This window comes from Sceloporus occidentalis, unplaced genomic scaffold (genome assembly GCF_023333645.1).
Source record: "Sceloporus occidentalis isolate IW3139 unplaced genomic scaffold, rSceOcc1.0.p SCAF_4, whole genome shotgun sequence".
NCBI lineage: Eukaryota > Metazoa > Chordata > Lepidosauria > Squamata > Phrynosomatidae > Sceloporus > Sceloporus occidentalis.
Genome location: NW_028316984.1, coordinates 41731056 through 41754617, shown reverse-complemented (window position 1 = coordinate 41754617; position 23562 = coordinate 41731056). Strand labels below are relative to the sequence as shown.

The window sequence follows — 23562 nt, the reverse complement described above, 5'->3', positions numbered from 1 at the left end:
GGCAGACCCACACTACTGGATTTCACCCACAGTATGCATATGGAACACAGCATAAAACCTGAATGATGGTAGTGTCTGCTTGCAGTTCTCAGGAATAAAAAGCTCCTGCAGAGCTTCTCTGCTCTTTTGTAATGCTTGGGGGAAAAACTCTACCCTTTTTCATTTTTAACACTTTCTGACATTATTCACAAACAAATGATCTCTTATTATACAGCATCTTGATTTAATGATTTATTTTTGTCAGCATTTTAAAATCATTCACAAAAACAAATAAAGAAAAACTGAATAGCAATTCTGAATTAAGGTATTTGATTATAATATTTGTAACCAGCAAGACACTTTGCTAAAATTCTTTGCATGAAGAAATCATATTTGTACACCCAACATGTTAAATTGAATTAAAGTAGTGAAAGACACTTTTTTTTACCATGTTTTGGTAGCTTCATGTTCTGAATGATTTTATACATAAAACATTTACAAGATAAAAATACTAATTACAAATATAGAAATCTGAAATATGTACAAAACACAAAAAGGAAAAAAATCCATCAAAATTATCAAATAAACTAGTGCTGTATAACATCAGGAAAAATTATGAATATTTTTCCTAACAATTTTGTAATCAGATTTAGAAACGAAAACCAAGTTCAATATTGATAAACATATTGAACAAAAGCATAATAAAATGACAGGAAATAGGGGCCCTCCAGAATAGCAGTATATGAGGAGCAATAGTATGATAAAGGGCTAATATCAAGAATATCTTTTTCATTAATCAAATGTGGCGAAAAAACCCTATACTTTCAAAGGAGCTGATGTATTTAATAGATGTTCCTAAGATAAACCAAATTCAGCTGTCTATATGAACATCTACAACAAAAAGGGGCTTTGTAAGACAACTCATTGGTTTAAAATGATGAAAGACATCATAAGACACTCTACAGCTTCTATAGAAGAAAAAAAATATCCTAACCTTTACTGACAAATTCCTCCATATTTATTAACTTGTATATATGCATATAAAGCACTTAGAAACTGTCCCCCAAACCATAGAGAATTCCAACATTTTAAAGACAGAAGTTTTATTTTAAAAAACATTAAATTGGAAATACAATTTCCAGTATTATATAAACATTTCCCAACATTTGAGAAACCTATGTATTCTTTGGATTTGTTGCCAGGTAAAAATGTTTTAAAATATTTTACAAATTAGCTGGATTGCATAACTTAAGTTAAATTAAATGAAGGAGATGCTGTTACTATTTATAAAATATCTAATTATCAGTAGCAGGGCTTAAGTGTTTTGTCCAAAAATCCATTTTTGGAAGAGGTCTGAGGGATTACATGATACCATACTTGGATGTTCTCTGTTTCCTGTAAGGCACAACTTTAATGCTGCATTGTACAATAACTGGCCCTAGAACATGAAAAAAGAGAAGAGATTGTTGATTTTACTGTTCCTCCAAGACAATCAGGGTTGCATACAGAGATTCACATGTCCACATTATCCAGACTATTGGAGAGACTACATCTCCCCATACAAACCAGCCAGAACCCTAAGATCTTCAGGAGAAGGCTTTCTCCTGGTCCCGCCACCATCCCAGGCTTGCTTGGTGAGGAAATGTGAGAGAGCCTTGCTCCCGTCATCGGGAACTCTCTTCCACGGGAGGCTAGGGTAGTCCCTCCCTGCTTGTCCTTTGCTGGCAAGCAAAAACCTTTTTATTTAGGGAAGCTTTTTAACATAATAATCATGACAGGGTGGTTTTACATAGTGTGTGTTAGTTATGGGTTTTTTGCATGTTTTTAATGTTAATTTTATATTGTTTTAATTAGATGATTTTAACTGGCTTTTTAATTTTTTTATTTTATGAGCCGCTTTGGGTCCCTTTTTTGGGAGAAAGACGACATAAAAAATGATAAATAAATAAATATCCTCACTATAATACTGTGAAGTAGGTGGATAAGCAAACTATATGATTCCATGAGAATTTGATCCTAAGTCTCTCCAGTTCTAGTTGGAGATGTCATCTTGCATACTACACCAGTGATCTGGTTCTGCCCAGTATTCTGCTGAATATTTTATGGACTTTGTGCTTGTTTGATTGGGGAAATGCCATAAATACTGGCAAAGACAAATGATTCTGCATCACATATTCAGCATTACTGAAAGCTGCATAAATATTCGCTTATTTAGACTTTGTTATCCAATACATTCAAGATGGATTAAAGTAACATTTCAAACCATGTTTCCCTGTTACACAAACAGTTCACAATGATGCAACGATCCCTGAAAACATGGCTCTAACAAGGAGTGGGAAACATACAGCAGTCCAGATACCCAGTTCTTCCAAGCTTTGGACTGCAACTCCCAGCACTGCCCACTACTGATTATGGGGCTCTACAAATTGGCAGGAAGGGATGGTGAGATGCTGCCCCTTTCTGCCCCGGAAGCAGGCCATGGTAACGACACGCCGCGGCCTACACACAGAGAAAAAAGAAGCCCCCTTTGGGGGCTTCTTTTTGCTCCACAAAAAGGGTGCCATAACCACCATGGTGCAGCATTATGATGCCCTTTGTGTGCAGCACTGTTTGGGCACTGAGGACGAGGGACATCATCATGGTGCGCCCTGTATAAACTGGCGCATGCCAAGATGGCACCCTGGCAGAGGATGCTCAGTCCTTCTTCAGTCCTACTCCACAGTCAGGCCGGCACAAAGTGCTGGTCTGTACTGCTTCTATGTTGGCTAGCGTTGGCTGAGATTTGGAGGGCTTCATGATTCCCACTACACTCTAAAGAACTTCAACTAGGAATGTAAAAAGAGAAAGTAGGATGGGAAGTAGAAAAGCTTGCACATGTTCAGAACTCCAATTTCTTCAAGTATGTTTTGGCAAAAGGGAACTAAGAGGACACAACATTCAAAAGCAAACCAGTCCAGTCAAGACTGGTTTACCAGCAAACCAAAGCAGTGCTTCAAAATTAATGTGTGTGAAATAACTTGTTCCACAGCAAAAACAAACTCGTTTATTAATTTTAATTCTAAACCTTCATCTTTTGTACCTGGCTCTGGCTCATGGACCTAGTAAAAACACACAAACCCAATGATGTAGATTCTGAAGGCCTGTAATTTGCCTACGCCTAAATTCATTAACAACCTCTAGTTACAGAGATCTGTACATTCAGTGTTGTCAAATTAAATTGTGTTTTTAAGAAATTACCTCTCTGATCTCCCATTTTTCTTCTCCAGGAGTTTTGCTTTTCTTTCCTTTGTAGCTGCACTCATAAAGTTGTACTGCTCCCTGAGAAGCATGTAGGCATAACTCCTTCTGAATGTTGTGTCTAATTTCATGACGTGCAGAATATTCAAAGTACTATGTAAATAAATGTCACTCGGTGAGGAAAAATGGCCATCCAAAATACTATGCAAGTTCATTTTTGTCTTCAAATTAGTTTTTAGACAATTGCATTACAGTTTGCAAATGGTACATTTACAAGCATATCACCTAATACCAAAACAATCATAGCATCTGGCAAATGCAACAGAATATAACACAGGCCATTAAAGAGTGACATGAATACTGAAGATCTAGAATTTGTTTCATTTCATTTTAAAACACAAAACAGATAAGCTGAGTTTGAGAGGATAACTGTGGAGGAGAGTCCAAGAAAAATTAATTTTTAGGGCATAGCATTAGTATGAAAAACTTGTGCAATGTCTAGAATCCTTAAATTAACATATTAATCATCCACAGCTTTTGAAGGACAAATTATAGCAAAACTACATAGAAATTCCAAAATAAAGAGATGTAATTTAAATAAAAGTAAAGCACATTAAAGGCCCAGTGATCTCAAAGGGAGCATTAGCTTTCTGCAACTGAAAATAATGAGATTTAAGTACTTAATGTTTGCTGTATCATACTCAAGATGCCAACAAATTACAGTATAAGCAATGGAACCAGTTAGCGTACTACTGTAACTCAGCAAACTCTTAAAGGACAGTAGAATGTTTCAGCTGAAACACAATCAGGAAACCTAACTAGAGCAGCACTACTGCAAATACAGGTAGAATGGGCCAGACTGACAATTCTTTTGTACAGTACAGTACAGTCCTGTTCCTGTCTTATTCTGAAATTAAACTAAAAAGAAACGTCACTAAATGCAAGAACCTACTATATGTCAGCTGGGTGTTATATGTATGTTGGAATGAATAAATTTATTTATTACTATTTGTATCTTTTGTGGGACAAATTAAGTGGTTCCAGATGTCTGAATGTGGCTCCAGGCCCCAATGCAGTTGCCTACCTCTGCTATATAGCAAGCTGAAACTATTTCTGGTTTTTATGCTTATTTTAGTTAACTTGACAATTTCTGTTTATCATTGCAGTTATTTTGATTTAACAAAATGACTGAACAGTGACTGGTATGTCTAGGTACATTTTCAGAGCTGCAAAATTTTAGAAGATGCTGGTGTGTTCTGTACAACCCCTGCCTTGAAAGTCATATGTTAAAGAATTTTCGTAAGAAATTCAGCCATCTAAGATACAAACAGATTCAAAATGCAAGCTAGTTTTTAGTAGCTCTGATCTCCCAGAATGAGGCTTTAAATACAACAAGATGGATGACTCAGGCCTGGTTGTTCAGTCACTGGCATCTTCCTAGACAGTACAAGTTTTAGAAGCATAGGGAAAGGTACAGGTAGGAGAGGCAGAGAAAGAGAGAGTCAAAATTTTCAAGCTTACAAGGCAGAAATGAAGAGTGTTCCTGTAGAAAGACAAGGGCCAGACAAAAAGCTGAAGAAGAGATGAAGAGTGCTTGGCAGAGACAATCAGGAAACTAGCATAAATACAAGCAAGATGCAGCATTAAGACACCATCCAAGTTATTAACACATGGTTAAAAATGTGGAGTCAGCAACAAGTGGACTGAAAGTGAAAAGTGATATTCATTTTGGGTTCTACAACAGCTATGATAAGAACAAGTTCACTCTGAACTAACAAAAGCTACATCTCCACTGCAGAAATAATCCAGTTTGACACCACTTTTACTGCCATGGCTCATGCTATGAAATCTTGAAAATTGTAGTTTGTTGTGACTCCAGAGCGATCTGCCCAAGAAAGCTGAATGCCTCACAAAACTACAATTACCGTACCAGAATTCCATAGCCAGAGATGCCCTGTCTTAATAACATGAAATGGAATGTGTTTAAAATGCTCACCTATAAGCAAGTATGAAAAGCACATCAAACTACCCAAAAATTGTTAGATAAACGATTAGATTGATGACTTTATTCCCTTGGAATGTCCCTGGTCACATTTGTTGCTACATAGTGATGCTACTGTCAGGGTTCGGGGACATTGTGTAGGAAACAAAAATTGTGTTTGCAGCTACCCAGGCTCAAGCTATAGCTAAAGGGAAAACAGTGGCCATATGGAGATGAGAAGAGCACCAGGCTTTGGTGGGTGCAGCTGGTATTTTTGGATAAGTGGCAGCAGCCCTATTCATCCATTTCTGTTCTAAATCCCTAGTAACACCCACACAAAATGTTTGCATATTTGAAACTCCTGGAAACCTGATTCATATACTTTCTGCTTTACAAGCATTATTGAGGTATTTGCTTACCATATCTTATAGCTAAATACCATATGTTGAAGTTTTGTACATGTTAACAATAGGCGAGACAGTAAAACACTAATTAGAGGACAATTTGTTCTTGTTAGACAAAGAAAATGTATACTTTTGTTGTTGTGTGCCTTCAAGTTGTTTCACATACTAGTAAAGTATCTAAACTCTATTACTACTAAGAAAATTGCTTTTTGCATATGGTATCTCAAATATATTCAGATTCAGACTACCTACTGTGATGTTCCACAGAATACTAGAGAATATTTTAACATTTTTAACAGTGCTGTTTGAGAGGACTGTTGGGTACCATGTAAGAACTAAAGGGCATTTCACAATACAGTAGTTGAATATTCTAGTGAAAGCTTGATTTAAGTAGAAAATATGTCTTTCAAATAGCTTATTTGTTGTTACTAATCGTATAGTCATGGGACCCTGGTAAGTTTGGGCCCAAAGAGACAGGCCGAAATAAAGCTGCTTTGAGTCACTTTGGAGGTATGCTGCTTAAATGCTTGTGTCATAGGAGGTCAGAAGCCACCTAAAGACCACAGTATAGCTTTGGCGCAGCTTCCAGCCTCTTAAGATGTGTGTGCCATTTAAACAGCATACCTCCAAAGTGACCCAAAACAGCTTTATTTTGGCCTGTCTGTTCGGGCCCTTTGAAACCCAGGCTTAAATCCAATATTGAGCTATTGGTTCAGGACATGTGCAATGGAATTTTCTCCTCCTCCTCTCTACACCAGTCCCAAAATGGCTCCAGGGGTTTTCCAACTCTTCCAGACCCCAGGGTAGTGGTGGTGGACATGGAGGATAGAGCAGGAACAGGAGATTGCCACTTTCCAATGCCACTGACATGGTTCTAACAGTGAACGTCTCCTGCTGGATTCTGGACTTCGCCTGAGAGAGCATTGCATTATGGCCTTATTTATACCAGTTATTTTTTAAAAATATATATTTACCTGGTTTCCTCCAAGCCCATGACAAGTATACATAATTAATGGCTTGCCACCCTGATTATTTTCACCAGCATCCAGACATGTTCTTCTTCCAACATTTTTGAGCTAAACAGAACAATTTAAATGGACACATGTGAGTGCAGAATAGCATCATTAAATACTATACATTTATGTTACTCTTCTTTTAAAAGAAAAGCATTCTCTCTCTCTCTCTCTCTCTCTCGCTCTCTCTCTCTCTCTCTATATATATATATATTACAGCACACAGCCAGCACAACGATAAAATACAATACAATAATGACCACTTATACAGTCATAGACACTCTAACATGTGTCAACTTGCAGGGTGTTTTAAAAGGTTGTAAAAATGTTTCAAAGAATCTCTTTAGCATAGTCTGCATATCAATAACAGAAATTGGAAAAGCATACTCACAAATCCAGATAATGGAGGATTCAGGTCCGGTACATATGCTTCAGGAAAAACATTGCTAAGATACCATGTAAAGTTTTTACATTGCAACCGTTCCCTTAATTCATATCTTTTGGAGAGGTCACCAAATGTTTTCTGTTGAAACAATGCTAAGTAATAAATTTTACAAGACAAACTGAAATAGTACATCGTCAGAACATCACCTTTTATTGAAACAGAAACTGGGGTATCTATAAATTAATTTTGATGAACTAGCTATTATTAATACCTAAAATTGACTCTGGAGACCCCCTTTTTCTGCAACAGATCCCACAGCAGTACTCTTTGTGGTACTGAAATATATAAACAGTCATTACACTAATAATCTAGTCCCCCCCCCTTGAAAGTTACAAAGTTAAATTTTTACAAACAAAAATTAAATTTTTAATTTTACTGATGTTAATGTATTCAGTGATGTCAACAGTGAAGAACAATCTTTTTTTTGGGGGGGGATTTTTATAGAAGTGGAACTATTAAAGGTCATACACAGAAAACAGTAACCCATAATGTAGTTTATATAGTGGTACAGAGAAAAGCACTAGAGATCTCACAATGGTAGCAACAGGGCTTCTGCTCTATGACTGGCATTGCTAACAAGACCTACAGCTCATTTAACATACCATATCAAGCCAGCCTCACTGGATTATACAAAGGAATTTTAATAACGGCCATTACAAAGAACATTTTTAATATAATGCCTACTAGTTTTATGCATAACACAAAAATAATCAATAACTGCTGCTCGATAAAGAGCTCTGATAATGTAGCAAGCTGCAGCAAGAAAATTATGGCAATTCACAAAATGGTTTAGAAGTGTTCAACTTTCTATTTTTGCCTCAAAATTGCAGAACTACAGGATCTTATTTCCTGTGCAAAAGAGAAAGTAAAGATTTTAATGTGAGATATGCTTTCTGCAACTTGCTTTTTTTTTCAAAAAAAGCAAGGGGCTCTTGTTTCAAATCAGATTCTAATTTTCATGACAATAATAAAAAAATTAGTGTAGCATGCACTATAGTAAAACCTTGAGCACATATCTTGCTCTCCCCTAGTGTATCACTTATTTCCCAAACCAATGGATTGAATACAAGGATGCCTGATTAACATACTGAATGTGTGTTCTGCCTACGGAAGGGCTTTTTAACACCTTGCATTGCAGCACTGTGCAACTGGGGAAAAAACTGAATCCCAAAAGCTGTTTTCTTGTACAATATAGCTGCTATTAGAGCTACCTATCAGAGGTCTGTGTGAAGAATCATGCAGGATTTATTTACTGAAGTTATTTTCCTTCTACTCACTTTTGGGAGGGGGGATCTAGCCCATATTAACCAAGACTATAACTCTATTTCTAGAGGCTTGGTTAAAAACATCCCTTCCTAGGCAGAACATAATACCCTGTTTAATCAAAAGCACCCAAACATCCATCTATTGAAACATTTTTGCAGCTCTTAACCTATTTTGCTGATTGCAAGATACTTCATTAATAATATGCTAAAAGTATTTGATTCACTTGCATCTGTAAATTATTCAGGAACATTTCTACCATACCTTCAGAACATTTTCCACAAAATCTACTGAATTGCTAGTTTACTGTCAAACACTTTTAACAGTATCTTTAACAAGATGTTATCAATTTAACATTGGTTTGTCATTCTAAATAAAATGTTTTCCCATATGTTTCTTTAATTACTGTTAGTTACTACTTCTTAAACTTTGTTTCTACTACTTCTTAGAAGTTTAATACAATTTTATCTGAAATGCTCTCCAGAATGGCTGGTCCCATGCCATGCCTTGCTCCATCTTCAGAAGGAAGAAATTGTTGACAGGGTGAAGATTACCTGTGTGGATGGCACTTTGATGCAGTGCTAGTAAATAATGTTTGACATATTTTTAATATACTTAAACATTTAAAATACTTAAAACATATTTGTTGTTGATGTAGCAAAGGAACAGTCATTTGGACCACCTTGTTTACAACTCACAATACCTTCCCTTGGGGAAGGAACCCTTGTGAGCCAGAGAGGCAAGATTGCTTGTGCTGCCACCAATAAAGAAGCAGCACAAACAACAAGATTAAAAGACAACAGTGTAGAGGTGGAGGAAGTGTGATGTCCTGAGCTGGTCCTGGTAAGGGATGTGACAGGATGATCCTAACTCATCTCTGCATTTATAAGGATGGGAGGAAAGTCTTGTCATTTGCAGTACTTATCAGAGGGTGCAACACATTCACTATAGCAAACAAAAATGTGGAAGCCTGATTTTAGCATTGTTTAGCACAGCAAGGAAAAATTTGTCTTCTGTGAGGCATCAAAGTGCCCTACAAAGATTATCTCTTAGGCTGGATGGAATCCTGAATTAAATAGCACTCCAACTACCACATTTGTTGTGGGTTCCATCCTTGCCTAAAGTAAAACAAAACAAAACAAAACAAAAAACACCACCCAAATTCATACATTGGAATTCCATACGACTTTTCCCGAGACTCATAACAGATGGTAGCAAAGTGTCACTGAACTTTCTCTATGGTGATAACTGAAATCCAATGCCTGCTGTCATCAGGAGTTTCACTTTCTAAGAGAGTTCACAAACGGATGGTGGGAACTCTAGCTGTTCCTTACCAGTAACTCTATCTAAGGAAAAGGAAAAGCCTGTAGGCAAAAAATGTCCCATTTGGGCTAGAAATGGGTATCTCATTTCCAGCCCAAGATATTGGGACATACTGAACTCTAGTGATATATCTGGAGGCCATAGAGCTGAACACAGCTCTTGCACAAAATTGAGGGGCTTGGTTAATGTGTAGAACAGATGATAGGCTACTCACTGCCATCAGTAACTGGATTTCCTCCTTTCTAGATATCCCATTTCTAACATGCACACATTGACTGTCGACCATTTTAGGGTTAGTGATGAATACCTGGCCTCTTATTATTGGCAAACTCAAACATGTTTATTATCATAGTGTACCCATAGTCCTGTTGGCTATCCCAACATAGACAGTTGTTACTAGAAAGATATATTACAAAGATAACAATGCTGCAATAAAAGCAGATTCTCTTTGCAGCTACTCTTAACTTTAACTGCATATTTAAATTCAAAGATACAGCTGTGTTAATGTGCAGAACCAGTACGTAGAGAGATCTTGCAGCATCTTTGAGACTAACTGAAAGAAACTGGCTGCATGAGCTTTCGTAGATTTCTACATCTGTGGAAGTAGACTGAAGTCTATGAAAGCTCATGCTGCCAATTTCTTTCTTTCAGTTAGTCTCAAAGGTGCTATAAGATCTCTCTACATGCATATTCAAATAGAATTCTTCAGAAAGATTACTTCACTTCTAACAGAAGAGGATGAATACAAGCAAAGCTAAATAAAATGAACTGAAAATTAAATTGGGCACTGACAGATCCATCTAACATATTGCAAAACAGAACAAATAGTGTGTGAATTCTATTTTTATATATTTTCACAATAAATTCTCAATTTCACAATAAATTTTTGCTCACCAAGAACTTCAATGCAGCAACTGATTTCTACTACCACCACCATCGCCACCTACTTGTTTAACAATTTTTGTTGCTTCTGTGTTTCTCCGGTAAAATATATTTTTATATTCATCCATCCAGACTTCTGCAAGGCGAACCTGATTACGTGTAATCACCTGAGTCCCTTTTGGAAAGGTATGGGGGCTCTTACTGCGAAACACGTGACCAACAACAGAGCAAGGTATGATTTCCAACTGACCCCCACACTGCCATACCTGAAAAATAATAACTATATTAGCCTACATTTAATAGAAGCAGCCTTCAGGCAATACTGCTACAGGAGTATATTTGTAGTGAATACATTTTGCAGATTAAAATCCATATGCATTACTACTCAAAGGTTGTTATTTATCACAAACAAAATATATTTATTTGATAATATAGTCAAGATAGTGTGCTGACCAAGTACTCCCGGCAGTACAACATTTTCTCTTCTCAGCCCATCATTACCATGATGCAAATTTCATTTGTTCTTTTATGTCTGAAAGGTGAAGCTAAAATGGAACAGACACATTCATTCAACTGGTAAATGGCTGCAAAAAATTCTGTCTCTAAACTTACTCGGAAAGACATTTCTATATTTTCTCCTCCCCATATTTCCATTTCTTCATCGTAGCTTCCAATATTATAAAAGTAGTCCTTTGATATTGAAAAAAGCCCTCCTGCAAAAGTAGGTGTTCTGCAAAAAACAAAAACAGAAAAACAGAGTCATTGAATTCTGTTATGAATTCAATAACTTGCCCATCTGACTAAAAAGAGGCCCATCCTTGTAAGTCCCTAAAGTCCATCCTTGTAAGATCCCAAAGCCTAACTTTCTTCCATAAAACTTGATCAAATTATTCAAGAACACAGGGTATATTATAGTACATGTTGAGTCTCCCTTATCCAAAATGCTTGGGAGCATAAGTGTTTTGGATTTCATTTTTTTATTATTTCAGAATACATGTATTTGCATATATGTACATAATGAGATATCTTGGAGATGGAACCCAAGTCTATATACAAAATTCATTTATGTTTCATATACACCTTATAAACATAGCCTGGAGGTAATTTTACATATTATTTTTATATAATTTTGTGCACAAAACAATTTTTTTGTACACTGAACCATCAGAAAGCAACCTTGAAAAATGTTTTGGTTTTTGGAATATTTTGGATTTCAGAAATTAGTAACAGTCTGTTACCCAGTCAGAAAAGAAAATGAGTCAACAGCAAAGATAAATCCATTCATGGAAATCTTAGTGGTGAAACTACCATCATGGGAAGGTGTTAATCAAACATCAGTTTCAAATCCAAACAGTGAAACAGTCAAAAGTTATTACAATGAAACACTCTGTGTAAAACACGTAATTGTAATGGGGGGGGGGGGGGGTGATCAGATTGTTATGTGCCATTATTTTTATCAGTTATTACAAATTAGATTATAATTCAAGTGTCTCAAGCGATTATATCTAAACAGCAACCTGTAATATAAACAAAAATCCTAAAAGCCAAAAGCTACAAATTAATTTAGGGGTAGTCCACACTGGCCAAATAAAGCCGCTTCTAACCACTTTGAAGGCAGTTAGAAGATAATACATGAGTTGAAACCAAGTGGAAAGCGAAAGCAAGCCATGCTCCAGAGCTAAAAAACAGAGCAAAAAGAGGCTGGGGTACTCTGACTCAAGGCAGAAAATGCACATTATTTCACTGGCATATAAGCACCCTGGTGCCAGTACAGGACTGTGGCAAAGCAAAAACACGATTGCCAACAATGCAATGGATGTAATTACAAAATACATAAACCAGGTAATTCAATAGGGGGGCAAGGGGTGAAGGGGGGATGTATGGGGAGCCCCATGACAGTGCTTTGCCAATGTATCTCTGGGTACACCATTGTACTGATGCACTGTACAAGTGGTACACTGCATCTGCGACTTTATGGCTGGTCATACAGGTGAACATCCAATGGAATGGCATCTAGACAGAAAGAGGGAGGTAACTGGAGTTTGCAAGTGGTGTATGTGTGTGTGATGGTGCACATCCATGGTGGGGAGGCAACAAAAATAATAATCATGCAGCGCAACCTAACACCGTGTGGTGTGTTCAGCCCGTGAATGTTGGGCCCATCTTGGGTGTGGCCATGGGGACAGCAGAGGCTCGCTCTGCTTTCAGAAAAGCCAGGATTGAGCCACTTTTTCCTGCCCGTCTATTCCTGCCCTTAGTCACTACAAAATGCCCTTTCTAAAAATAACAATCTTTCGTTTCATTCTGTGCCTGAACTGCTGGTCTTAGTTTAAAATTTTCAGTTAAAATGTCAAGCATTAACTGATCCAGATTTTGTTTAAAGTTCTTTGAAAAAGTACAGTTCCAGATCCCTCCACGTGAGGGGAAATCAGCATATGCTGAAGCCCCATAGGAAGTAATGGGGCTCATGCCCATGGTGCCCCATTAGTTCTTACAGGGCATGTGCCCCATTAGTTTTTACATGGTGTGCAATGGGCTCTTCCGGCGCGGCTTTCAACATATGCTGAAAGCCATGTATGGTGTGCCTGTTGTAGTGTGAAACTTGGAATACTAAGTGAGAAGCACACAGTATATAGAAGAAACTAAATAACTCAGTTATTTAGCCACAAAATAAAATATGATATAAATTATTTGAAATTAACAGGAAATGATAAGCAAACATATTTCCAATAAAACAATTTCCAAAAGCAAAATGAAAGTGTTATTACTTACTTAATAGGATAGGTTTCGTCTTTTCTTTTTTTGCTTTCATTCTCAGGAAGAGATTCCCATCCAAAGGACAAACTCCAGTCAAAATTTCCTCTGTTGTGATGTTGACCATAAGGAGAAGGTTTAATAAATTCAAATGTATTGAGATCTATAGACGAAATATCAGGGCTTACAACACGAGTACTGTTTTCAGCTATTCTAACCAACAAAGGCTCTAACCAGCCATAAAAGCATTCACCTAGGATTGAAAGGAGAGTCATAATTTTAATACTGGATTTTTCCACTTCCATTAAAAAGAAAAGTTAAACAATATATTTCGACCCCTCATTCATCCAAATGTGTAAAATTTTGAAGGGCATGAGTGCTACTTCAAAAAGTTCCCAGCTTTGGGAAGCGCTTTGTTAAATGATACAGTAGTATTCCAGAGTGGTATTTCCAAAGCTTCCCAGTAGCACTACAAATCCTAGCCTATGATTCAAGTTACAGGTCTATAAACTGTTATTTGATGTTACTCCAAATAATTACCAAATGTTACTCCAAACCCACCAAGAGGCTGCTCTTCACTTATAGAAACCAAAATCCTCTCCACTCACTTTAGTTTTCATGTTTTGACTTGTATATTTTTATCAGCAATGTTTCTATTATTCAAGAAAATGTATTATGAAAATAGACAAAGAGTACATGGAAGAAATGAAGATAAAAGAAATTTCCTTAATATTGGTGAGTGAAATCTACTACCTTCTAGCTATACTTACAGTGTGCATCCAAAAAAGTGAGTGTTTCTCCAGTTGCTATTGAAGCACCTAATAATCGAGCAGTAATAAGCCCTTTTCTTTCCTTTTGTCGGACTACCTTAACTATATGGAACTGTTTCACATAATCATCCAGTTTGTCCTGCAAGTATTCTGAAAAGGCAGCAAGTCAGTTTTTTCCTAAGAAAAATTATTGTCACTTTACTTTTCATAACCAGTAAAAGTCAAAGTTCATTTATTTTGAAATATCTGCAATTATAGGGCAAGATCCTGCATCACACAGGGAGAACAACCAGCTTGTACAGTTCTATGCACTCCTGCTCTGACAGCTGTCAAGCCTCTGGAAGGACCACCAATGCTTCTGCTAACAGTGGGATGGGAACTGGGAACCTTTCAATACTTAAGATGTATAACTCAGTGTTTAAGAAGCTGACTCTCATGATTACAAGATCAGCAGGTTGGCAGTTCGAGGCCCATGTGCCATGTGACACAGTGACTTTCTATCACTAGTCCCAAGTTCTGCCAACCTAGCAATTCAAAACCATGTCAAAATGCAAGCAAATAAAAAGCGACCACTTTGGTGGAAAGATAACAGCGTTCCATGCAGTTTTGCTGGCCACATAATCACAGAGCTGTCTTCTACTTAGCAACAGAGATGAGCACTGCCCGCTACAGTTGGTCACGACTAGACAACCTTGTCAAAGGGGAAACTTTTACCTTTTATTTTTTTATCATGGTTAAGTCTAATAAAATTTTAAAAGACAGTAAGGCGGGTAGAGAACTTCAGAGGAAGATACAGCTGGTCTTAGCTCCAAGGTAAAAGGTATCCATCTAGGAGAGCACTTTCATTTTTTCCCTCCTTGAAGCTGAAACCAATTCCTTCCTCCTTGTCTGAATTGCCTCTCTGCTCCTCACTGGTTAATAGCAGCAGTGGAAGCTCCTCCTGGAATTTGACAGCTGACTGCTGGAGGAAGAATGTGGATGGGGTACAAAAATAACAGACACTTACAGGTGTGTAAGCAACACTCCCACATGTGTACATCCAAAAATGATCAGAGACATTTTCACTTAACTCAGGCTGTAATGTATTTTCTTACTTACAACGCTTATTAAGTGAGTGTCTGGGCAATATTATCTAATCCAACCTTATCTTTTGCACCTGGCAAGAAGCAAGAACAGGGTCTTGCTTTCTTTGCCAAGAAACACAAAGGGGTGGGGTGTCTCTTGATATATTCAGGGCAACAGATAACACCACAGAGTATCAGTTCAGACATGAGGCCAAATTGTGGCTTAAACATCTATATGTTCAAAAATATGATGTACAACATTTTTTTTCTACTCACTCAGCACCAGATTCATTAAATTTTAAAATTTACTCTTAACTCTGTGATGCAACATCCTCGAGACAGAGCAATTGATTGGTCAATTCAGACATAATTTCAAGTCAGCACAAACCACGATTTGCAAAACCACTTATAAGTCATGATTTCTAATTCTAGTTTGAATGCTGCTCAGATATCAGTCAATTCAGATTCTACATCTAGATGTGAAGTAATTCCCTTAGCCATGGTTTGATGTGATGTCTGAACTGTGCCAAGAAGAATGCAAAAAAGAAAAAAAGAAGAAGAAAAGAAGAAAGAAATCTGCATTTTTAAAGAAGAATGATAAAACAATTAAACTTTGTTTTACAGTGATTCCTCCCTAAATTCCTTTTGTTTTTCTTTAAATAAAAGTGTCTGTTTCTAGCACAGAATAACTACTCCTCCCACCAACTCTGACTGCAAAACTCAGAAGGAACATTGTCTTACCATCTATACTTGCATCATCCACCAAAATTATTTCCTTCAATAATATTGCAGGGGAAGTATACATCACACTGTGAACTGTTCTCAGCAAAGTAGACCATGCTTCATTGTGAAAAACTATTATAACGCTTGTGGTAGGAAGTGGAGGACACCGTTTAAACTTTTGCTCAATACATCTATGAGATAAAACCAGAGTTTATAGAACCAGATATCAGCTAAAACGTTCAGATCTTTGTACTCTTAACACAGAATTGAGAAGACAAAAAAGGAAAATGTATACATTACTGGGGCCTGGTGGTCCAGAAGAGGGATTATGTTGCATATTTTTTGTCTTTCTTAATATTATTATTTGTCAATTGTTTATGACATCTATTGTAAAATTAGTGAATTTCAATGAAAATGATGATACAAAATTCTGTGAGTAATCAGTCAATATACATTCTACTCACCAAATTACTACATACATAATAATAGAACATAATAAATATATAAATGTATAATATTTCAATATTATATTTATATATTTTAATATAAATTAATATAGATTTATATTTTAATGTTCAGTGCACACACAGATCTTAATAATAGCTTGAGAACTTGAAAACATGAGCCAAGCATTTCTGAGGAAATATTTTTAGCTTATGCACCTTTGCTGGGAGCCCCCCAAATTTTTTCATCAGATCCCTAAATCTACACTTAGGGATGAAAACTAAGTTAGCAACCATGACAGAACCTCTAAACCTCATCAGTACAAATCACACCTATCACATACATACTAAAAGAAACGCCACACAAGCTTCAGTGTGGAAAAATAATTCTAATAATGTGACAGATTTTTCCATCAAATCTGAAACGGCGTGTAAAAATTTAGTATAAATTCTGAATTAAAACTCTGTCAGTGATTTAGAGTTCATGATGGGGGAAAAGAGAGTGAAAAGACATTCAAGGCCAGAAAACCCTGTCATGAGTTATAAATGTTTTTCTTGCTTCATCAATTCATTTGACAGAAATGTGTGAAAATGCTCTAAGTCCATATGAATTTATAGCATGATATATTAACATTTCTGCTACTTTTAAACAATTGGTTAGACAAAGTTAGACATTTGTTTAGAAAAGTACTGTGTACTATACTTATAGAAATTATGCCTACAGATGTAAATTTTAATGACAGTGGTCATAACATATTCATAACCCAAATTAAAATACTGAAACTATTTTCATTGTTTTGCATAGTTAAATAAATACCAAAATATGGTTGCTCTCAAATCCAAATACATTTTAACATACTCAGGAGGCCGTGTGTCTGGTCCTAGATCCCGATGTAAAGAAATCCTGTCACTTGCAAAAGCATTAAAACAATGTTTTTCATCCCCACGTTTTTTCTCCTTCTGCTCGACTGGACTTAAATTGATAGTGTTGAATGCTTTTCCAGAAGCCCCTGGAGCTTTAGGGTCTTGAGGGGGTCGGTCCAGGTGAGGCTTCAGTTCTGCTGCTGTATAAGATCCTGGCAAGCAACGTTTTGTTCCAGCATTTTGAGTTTGTCTAATAGGTGCTTTAATCTGCATTTTTGGCTTTGCAGCTTTAATATTGTTCACAGCTTTTAACACTAGGCCTAATACATTAGTTATCTTTCCATCTTTTGATGGTATCCCTGGCTCTTCATTAAAATCCTGAACACCTACTTCTCGTTGCAACAAAACCAAAAATATTAAGAAGATAAAAACAACGAAGGTAAACTTCCAAAGTTTTCCTTGGGACAACTGTTTCATTAAGAATCGTCTTAGCATTCTTATGTAAGCTGCCATCTTGGAGGGTCCATACATAGACGTGCTTCTGATAATGTTATTCTTTTTTCATGGAGGTAGCTAGATATTTGCTAAAATGGTAACATCTGCAAGATGTTTGAAGAAAAGGAAAGATGTTAATACAACAGTTATACAAAGGTATATCAGTGTTCTTAAGAATATATGTTTTAATTTATCTGGGCAAGAAGGAAAACGTACAGAAAACAGGATAGTAGTGTAATCGGTTCTGCTGAAATATTCATCCCTACTCTACAGCTTCTAGGATATTCTGATCCCCCAAAATGTCACCAAGCATACCTCATGATGCATTTTTCACCACGCTGCCCCTCTATCCTTGTGCTACTACCTAAAGATAAAGTAGGGGAAACTTTCCCTGTGGCATTTAGTATCTATCCAACTGTAGGTAATAGTGATTACATCAGTCTGGGTATGCCAATTTCATTTCTGCCTTTCATTGCTCTGTGTGCACTGTGATATATATTTCAGAAAGTCTGAAAGTTTAATAGGCCTGTTTTTGTAGCCTCAATGTTTGAAGGCCTGTTGCCAATAAGTCTTCAAAATTATTTATTCACTCTCCATAAGAGTATCCCATGGGTTGCAGTATGAGAAGCATCCATACTGAAAAAATATTTAACTAGTACTCAGAAAAATATCCAGAAGGCAAAAGTATGCCTTAATTGCAATTATTTCATTTTAATTTTTGAGAGGTCAATTCTGCTCCTATTTGGGTGGACAGAGTAGAAAGGAAAGTCAGTTGTTGCTATATGCAACAACAATTAATGACCAGTTATGTTCCATTTGTGGGAGAGGCTACAAAACAATGATGAATATTTCTGACACTGGTTCTCACTACCAACCATCAGGGTGACAATGTTCAATTTTGTAAACAGAAAAGTACTCATCAGCATTTCATCTTTTCACATTGCTTTTGAACAATGGTGCCTACTTCCTACGATGTTTGGAAAGCAGATTTCACAGTGCCATTCCCTCAGCTTGATATGTATAGCAATAGCAAGTGCATTTCTATACCACTTTTCAGTGAACTAGCACCCCCTAAGCAGTTTACAATGTGTAAGCCAATAGCCTCCAACCAGCTAGGTACTTATTTTACTGACCTACAAAAGGATGGAAGGCTGAGTGGACCTTGTAGCCCTCCTCTAGGATCGAATTTACAAAGTTGTGGCTGCAGTACCAGCATTTAACCTCTGCGCCATCATGTTATTTTTGAAATGTAATTTCCTTCTATTCTTGTTACCAGAAGCAGAAGGTTCTACCCAAGCTCTACAAGATTTTCTTGATCAATGATCTAGCTATCTGCTTTTGACATTGTTTTTTTGAGACCGGTTAATAAGTGTTCTTAATAAGTGTTGTTAATTATTAATTAAGAACACTTATTAACCAGTCTCAAAAAATAATTTCAAAAGCAGCTTATATTACATTGCATTTGTATTACAAACCACTTAGCTGTTTTTTATAGACTGAAAAGTATTTAAATATATACAATGACTGAAAATCTGTAAGAAAATGTGCTTACTAAGTACCTTGATTAAACAGTTTGGACAGTTGACCATTTTGTGGATTTGAAGTCCAAAACGAATTTGTCTTGCAATTCACATGTTGTGACAAATACAAAGACTGATATGAAGAGATTATCAGTGTGTAGGAAATGTCTACTGATAAAAAAGAAAGGAAAACCATCAACAACTTCTACTTTAAATCTATTATTTAAATTACAGTGTGCACGCACCATATACGGGTGCACTATACATGGCATCCAGCTTACGCAGAAGCCACGCTGCAATGAAAGTAATGGCACGCGCGCTGCCCCAAGCACACCCCCCATTGTTTTTAATGGGCGCAAGCATACAAGGATTTCCCCAGAATGGATCCCCTGAGTAAGGGGAGGGCCTACTGTAGATGGTGCTGAAGGTCCATTTAAGGGCCAAACACAGGCTCTACAAATAACCTGCAGAAATTGCATGCCTACTAAGATCTTATGTCATTTATTTAAATGCATGTATATATGTAACATTCTCTGACACTGAATAGCTGAGGTGCAACATACTGCCCACAGGAGCAATGCAAACTGCAGAATTGTTCATGCTACATGATCATGCCTATTTCTGGAAGGCCCTAGAGTTGGTTGGAGGATATGTTTTATCAAGCAGCATTATGAAGACCAAGGAACTATCGGAACAAGTCTAGGGGGGAAAGGCAAGTGAGGCATATACTTGTCCAGTTTTTATGGACGAGTTTCTTTTTGTCCAACATGATGTAGACAAGTTGTTTGAAGAAGTAAGGCCAACCACATGTCTGTTGGAGCCGAGTCCATGTTGGCTAATTAAAGGTGTCAGACAAGGACTAGCAAATTGGGTGGTGGAGATTGTAAATGCTTCTTTGAAAGAGGGCTATGTTCCAATCTCTCTAAAAGAAGAATGGAAATGGGTCAGAGGTTCACTGTGCAGCAGGACAATTATCCTTAATGTACAATCAATGTAACCATGAGTGGTTTAAAAACAAGACATTGAATGTCTTAGAATGAGCCAGTCAAAGCCCAGACCTCAGTTATAACTGCTCTCAAAGCTTCTTCTAACATCTATCGACTCAGAGGTGAACAGTTATGCAGCCAGTAAGTACAAGTTTGCTTAACTTTTGTGCCACAATAAAAAAAACATTTTGCAGTATCTCGTCTCCATGAAGATACTGTAAACAATGTCACTTAAGTGCATTACAGTTTCTGGTTGCAACACAACAAAATTTGGAAATGTAAAAAGGAAGGGGGAATTCTGTAAGGCACTGAGCCCCCTGTGGAATAAGCCTTAGTGAATGTAATGGATATGATTTCCAAATAAGCAGGCATATGCTCTATGCTCTGCATATCAATATTGTTTTCAAGGTTTTTAGTCACTTGACTCGTAATGACGTAACAAAACAAAATGTTTCAGTGGGTTAAGAGATAGCACCAAAGTTTGGAAAAGCTAGAATTCTTATCCATAGCATCATAATCAAAAATGTCAAGTAAATCATATTGTCACATCAATCACTATATTTATATGCTGTCTTTTCCCCAAGGCTGAGATTGTATATGTCTACATGTTCACAATACTAGTCTGCTCTAAGTCGTTGGTCCATCTGTAAAATCTTAAAAGATCACTGCTTCCTTGTAATAGGCAGACTATCACTGGAGCAGGGGGCACCCAGATCAAAAATTCAGGGGGGGGGGGGAATCTCTGCCCAGACCGTGCACTGTCCCTTAGTCATGAAGTTAAATGTAGCAAAACAGCAAGGCGTGGTGTCTCCAGTTGAGCAGTAGGAAAATCAAGTTCAATTATACGCACCTCCTTTCTTTATGTCAACATCTTCTGTTTGAGAACTAAGACCTTCCACATCACCACTAGCAGCAGTTCCTGGAAGCAGTTCCTGGAAGGATAAGGTGGCTTGGATTTGCCTGACCAGACCCACGGACTCTTTCCAGAGCACATGAATCCACTGCTAAAAGGTGGGCCAGGGCAAACCTTTAGAAGCAAGCAGGAGAAACACAAGGAGTTCAGTACCTTCCTCAGTGGGCCCAGGAGGTAGTTTTCACAGAAGGGAAGCTTACCTCACTCCATACAGCAATCATATCCAGGGGCAGCCATATAACAATGTACAATAATACCCCAAATCCACAAAACAGTAATACTTTTACTGGGTCAACCAAAATGCACAAAATGCATGTTGTATGCTTTCTTTTGAAGGTCCACTGGCTTTTTCATAAGGCAAAGGTGTTAATAAATCATACAGGGGGGGGGGGGGGGGATAGTATGGCGATGTTAGTCCCAAGTCTGCATTTTGTCAAGATGTAGCATTTTGTCAGTTCAGGTGGTACTGGAGGAACATACACCAAGAAACTATGCTTAGCCAGATCTCCCTTGACAATATATTAAACGAATAATAAGTATTACACAATAACTTGTAATATGGCACGTTTCGTTGGGTGCTTTTAAATCGCTTTCCTGATTTATGGCGGCACTCAGGCCTATCATGGGGTTTTCTTGGGAAGATTTGTTCTGAGGAAATTTGCCACTGTCTTCCCCTGAGGCTGAGAGAGTGTGACTTGCCCAAGGTCCCCCAGTGGCTTTACACGGCTGAGTAATATTACTCATTACTACATATGAATTAATGACAGCCAGCATGGTTAATGGTTGGAACACTGGGTTAGAACCAGGGTTCAAGTCCTGACTTGGCTGTGGAATCCCACTGGGTGACCTTGGGCGAGTCACACTCTCTCAGCCTCCGGGGATGGCAATGTCAAACCTTCTGTGAATAAGCTTGCCAAGAAAACCCCACAATGGGGTCTCCATAAGTCGGAAGTGACTTGAAGGCATATAACAACAACAACAAATCAATATGTATCATCATTATTATGCATTATTATTATTGTTGTCCCCATCCCTTCCTCCTCCACCTCTTCCCTCCCAGTGAACATGGTGGATTTCAAAAGTTGTGTGTGTGTGTGTGTTGTCTCCCTCCTCCTCCTCCTCCTCCTTCCCTCTAAGGCTTGAGATTTGGGATGGAGGCAGTGTGACCAGATATGTCCTCACTGCCATGGAGGACAAGGCACTGCAAAACAGAGGACCCCAAGGAAACATACCAAAGAAAAGCTTTTAGAAAAACAACCCAAATCCTCATATCAATATAAAGCCATGCTTTTTCTTCATACTCAAAAGGAAAAGGGAGGACATGGCCAAAGAAGAAGCTCAGGACACTGACAGAAACCTAAATTCATGCTCAAAACCCTCCTTTTTGAGCATGAATTTAGATTTCTGTGAATGCCTTGAGCTTTTTCTTTGGCCATTCAGGGAAATGAAGAGGACATGGCCAGATAAACAGCTCAAGACGCTGACAGAAATGGAAGTCCTTGCCCCGAAGGGAGGACAGTCAAAGAAAAGGGAGGGCATGGCCATAGAAGAAGCTCAAAATGACTCATATAGTATATATACATACACATATACATATATATATATATATATATATATATGATGCCCTGCTTCTTAGGACTCCTGCTCCAGACGGAGGACCCTCCTGGGGAGGGGAGGCTGGGATGTAGGACGTGTCCGGGAAAAGGAGGACCACCATTCTGGCCAAAGGGGGGAAGGAGAGCGCGTCCTCCATTCAGTGATCCCTCTCTGCCTCCCTCCCGCCCTCGCAATGCCCCTTCTGCTGGAGCCTCCTCGCGCTGCTTACCTGGAAGAGCAAAGACTAGGGAAGGATGGCAATAAGGATGAGGATGAAGAGGGCGATGCGCGCGCGCTCACGTATCCTCCTCCTCCGCGTGCGCGCGCTGGCTCCTTTTTTCCTTCGGGCTCCCAACTGGGAATGGGAAGAAGAGCCGTTGTTGTTGCCCGAGGCTCCGCCCACCAGGTGAGCTAACGGCCGCCCAGCCCGCGCGCGCTCTCCCTCCCTCCCTCCCTCCCTCGCTCGCTCGCCACGCCTTTTTCTGTCTGAAGTTACCTGACCCACTCAGGTAGAAGCGGCGAAGGCGGAGCAGGCCACGCCCCCTTCCTCCTCCGTTCCTCCAACGGAACTTGGCCACAAGCCCACGTGCCAAGTGGAGGGAGGGGCAGCAGGCGCCCCTGCGGTGGACCCCGTTCCTTCCTTCTCATCACCTTCATTATTTGTGGCTGGGAGCCCAATTAGGATGGACGGGGCTTTCTGTCGCCTCCTTGGAACCTCCTCCTCCTCGTCCTCGAAGGCCTCTTTCTTTCTTTTTTACCTCAGTGGGACCCCCAGAGGAAGAGAAGGCGCCACAAAAAATGGAGGGCTTTCGGGAGAATAAAAAAGTTCAAAACACACTCGTGTCACTTCGTGCTTCTTTTCAGTCGTGCTCCAAAAATGAGGGCCTTCCAAGAAAAATGGAGGCCC

General features: G+C 38.3%; 1 protein-coding gene across 3 annotated transcripts; it reads right to left on the bottom strand.

Annotated features, from left to right (window-relative positions):
• Positions 1-401: 401 nt before the first annotated feature.
• LOC149313807 (polypeptide N-acetylgalactosaminyltransferase 3-like) lies at positions 402-23348 on the bottom strand. Of its 3 annotated transcripts, none has more exons than XM_089519830.1 (13): positions 23307-23348; positions 20997-21173; positions 19200-19331; positions 17141-17744; positions 15857-16029; positions 14052-14201; positions 13300-13534; positions 11140-11257; positions 10593-10793; positions 7006-7137; positions 6576-6677; positions 3217-3369; positions 402-1417 (listed from the first exon to the last, which is right to left on the bottom strand). In XM_089519830.1, the coding sequence occupies exons 4-13, from the start codon at positions 17674-17676 to the stop codon at positions 1295-1297; spliced, it is 1923 nt and encodes a 640-aa protein (XP_089375956.1). In that variant the 5' UTR covers positions 17677-17744; positions 19200-19331; positions 20997-21173; positions 23307-23348; the 3' UTR covers positions 402-1294. The 3 variants fall into 3 exon arrangements, with proteins under 3 accessions (XP_089375956.1, XP_089375955.1, XP_089375957.1); XM_089519829.1 differs by lacking the exon at positions 23307-23348 and adding an exon at positions 22885-22996; XM_089519831.1 differs by lacking the exon at positions 23307-23348 and adding an exon at positions 22885-22996 and having other exon boundaries at positions 19200-19328.
• Positions 23349-23562: the final 214 nt, after the last annotated feature.